The 3,161-nt window shown below is 48.8% G+C and overlaps 1 protein-coding gene across 1 annotated transcript; it reads left to right on the plus strand.

Annotated features, from left to right (window-relative positions):
- Nucleotides 1–678: 678 nt before the first annotated feature.
- SPRED3 (sprouty related EVH1 domain containing 3) lies at nt 679–2,734 on the plus strand. Its single transcript, XM_006096663.3, has 3 exons — nt 679–946; nt 2,329–2,497; nt 2,595–2,734. Exons 1-3 carry the CDS (start codon nt 770–772, stop codon nt 2,732–2,734), a joined length of 486 nt encoding a protein of 161 aa, XP_006096725.1. The 5' UTR covers nt 679–769.
- The last annotated feature ends 427 nt before the right edge of the window (nt 2,735–3,161 follow it).

A 3,161-nucleotide genomic window follows, 5' to 3' on the forward strand; every position in this document is an offset into this window, starting at 1 on the left:
TGCACGCCTTTTTATAGTATGGTATGTTATCGTATGAGTGGTTGAGTGGTTGTTGATTTGGGAAGAAATGCTCTTCGGATAGTGTCTCCGTCGCCAGTTTCTGGCCTCCTCTGCCTCCATCTCCCTGTCGGCTCTTTCTGGTCATTTCTGGTTGTCTCCCTGGCCCATCTCCCGTTTGCTGGTGACTCAGTGAGCTGTGCATCCGGTCTCATTCATAAATGCGGGAAGGAGTTGGTGGGAAGAGAGTCCCAGTGGCCTGAGCGACAGGGTTGCAGAGGCAGTGAAGGGGGGACTGGAGCTGACCTGGATGGGCTCTAAGACAATACATATGCGCAAGCACCCAGCTGCGATGGGGAAGGATGGGTGGGGCTGTGGGTATGAGTAGGAGAGGAGAGAAGGGAGGAGATGGGGTTGATGGGTATGAGCAGGAGGGGGAAGGGAAGTGGAAACCCAAGGCTGTGGGGGTTCAGATGGGAAAGATGGAGAGAGAAAAGGGGTATGGAAATAGAAGGTAGGGGTGTATAGGGATGAGAGAAAAGAGATGGCATGAGGAAGAAAGAAGCCATGCTGGAAGAAGGGGGTAGGGAGAGAAGATGGGTACTGGGAAGAAGGTAGAAATGGACGGTAAGCTGAGTATCAAAGGTGAAAGTTGCAATGGATCCAGATATGAGAAACGAAGAGGGGAGATGAAGGGTTCGTGAACATCAAATGTGAGAACAGGATTGGAGTTCACTGACCATGTTGTCCCTGTCCCCCCACCTCCAGGTACATGGTTCGGGTCCGAGCTGTGGTGATGGCCCGAGATGACTCCAGTGGGGGCTGGCTGCCTGTGGGGGGCGGGGGCCTCAGCCAGGTGAGCTTATGTCGGGTCCAAGGGGCCAGGCCCGAGGGGGGGGCCCGCCAGGGGCACTACGTCATCCACGGGGAGCGACTCCGGGACCAGAAAGTGAGCCACCCTGGGGCACGGGACTAGGGTGGGGGCCTGGGAAAATAGGGAAGTGGGCCTGGGAGTGCAGAGGTGAAGTCAGGTCATCTCCAAGCCTGGGAATCAAACCTGAGTGCGGGATGGAGTTTGGAAGTGGATATCTGTCCTATGGATAAAAGTTGGGAGTTTCGGGAACATTTGGATTATTAGGCAGGTTTTGTCCACTGCCATCGCCTGATGGACTATCATAGCAGCCTCCTCACTGCTCTCCCTGCCCTGCTCCCTCCCCCACCTCATTGTGTACCACAGGGGCTCTGCTAACACGTGACTCAGGTCACATCCCTCCTCTGCTTAGAACCTCTCATGGCTCCATCTTGTCCAGAGTCCTCACCGCAGTGCCTTACACTCTTGGCCTCTATCTGCCCTAAATATATGGAGGCATTTGGTGGAGGACTATCTGGAAATGTCAAATAGGACTTACAACCCTATATTTGGGTTCAGCAGGCATATTCTGGGCTGTCTGGCACGATAGGGAAGAACAGTGTTAAAGTTTCAGTTGGGGGTGTAGTAGAAAGATCTGGATGGTTTGCAAAGGCTTGGGGGAAGGGTTGCATTTCAGAGGAGTGGTCAGAAGGAACAATGCATGGGGATTTGACATGGTGTGAAGGAATATAATGATGTTGGGCAAGGATATAAGGGATTATCTAGGGCAGTGATGGCGAACCTATGACACGCGTGTCAGAGGTGACCCGCGAACTCATTTTTTTGGTTGATTTTTCTTTGTTAAATGGCATTTAAATATATAAAATAAATATCAAAAATATAAATCTTTGTTTTACTATGGTTGCAAATATCAAAAAATTTCTATATGTGACACAGCACCAGAGTTAAGTTAGGGTTTTTCAAAATGCTGATACGCCGAGCTCAAAAGGTTCGCCATCACTGATCTAGGGTGTTGACCAGCATGTGTTGGGGAATCTGTGGGAGTTTGATAAGAATTTGGGGAGTAGTGTTTTGGGAGATTATTGGGGCATTGAGAGGGGATTAACAGTAATATTTTGAGGAGTTTAATAAAATTTGGGGAATACTATTGAGTCAGAAGGAGGGATATTTGATTATCAGAAGTGGACTAATTAGTTTTTTGAGGCATTCAATAATATTTGGGATTACTATTGGTTTATCAGAGGCGGGATATTGGAAAAAGTAGGAATCAGGGGGTTTGGGGTAAATATTGGAGTATCAGATGTCTGCTCAATAAAATCGGGGAGTGATATTGGTCAGGGTTCAGGAGTACACCTAGGATAGAGAAATGAGGTTTAGGGGTACGCAGAGAGGCTGGGGGAGGAGGAGAAGTCCTACGCATGGCTGGATAGAGGTGTCTGACCTGCTTCTCTTGCCCTCAGACCACCTTGGAGTGTACCCTGAGGCCAGGCTTGATTTACAACAAGGTGAACCCTATCTTTCATCACTGGAGCTTGGGTGACTGCAAGTTTGGGCTGACATTTCAGAGTCCTGCAGAAGCTGATGAGTTCCAGAGGAGCCTGTTGGCAGCACTGGCGGCACTGGGTCAAGGTGAGTGGTACAGGTGGTGGGCACTGGGGGCTGGGGTGGAGGGGTGGGAGAAGCTGGGGTACATGGAACTCATTCTCTGCTTCTCTCCCTGTCCCAGGCTCACTCACTCCCTCCTCCTCCTCTTCCTCCTCCCCTTCCCAGGACACTGCAGAGACCCCCTGCCCTCTGACGGTGAGTTTCCAGGACCAGCTCTGCTGGAAAGGCAGAGGTTTATTTTTGCTCTCCAACCATTATTGAGCACCTACTGTGTAGCAGGCATCATGCCACAAGCTAGGGACAGCAATTTGGGCCCAAACTATCAGGTCAATTCTATCCCAGTTACTCTAGTTTCTGTTCTATCACGATAGAACATATTCACACATTCATTCAAGGGTATTTATTGAGCAACTTTAATTAGCAGTGTTTTAGGCACTGGGGATACATCACTGAACAAAACAAAGTCCTTTTCCTCATGGAGCTTCTTTTCTAGCGTGGAAAGGCAGGTTTTTCCCCCAAAAAAGATAAACTAAAAAAAATGAATAAATATTAAAAGTAAATGGATGAACAAATTAATGACAAGTCCATCCTTTTAGTGTCGCAGGGTACAAACCTTGGAGTCAACCTTGACTCCTCTCTTTTTTTATGCCTCTCTGTCAGCAAATATTGGCTTCACTTTCAAAATGAT

The sequence above is a fragment of the Myotis lucifugus genome, unplaced genomic scaffold, assembly GCF_000147115.1.
Source record: "Myotis lucifugus unplaced genomic scaffold, Myoluc2.0 scaffold_185, whole genome shotgun sequence".
NCBI classification, from domain to species: domain Eukaryota; kingdom Metazoa; phylum Chordata; class Mammalia; order Chiroptera; family Vespertilionidae; genus Myotis; species Myotis lucifugus.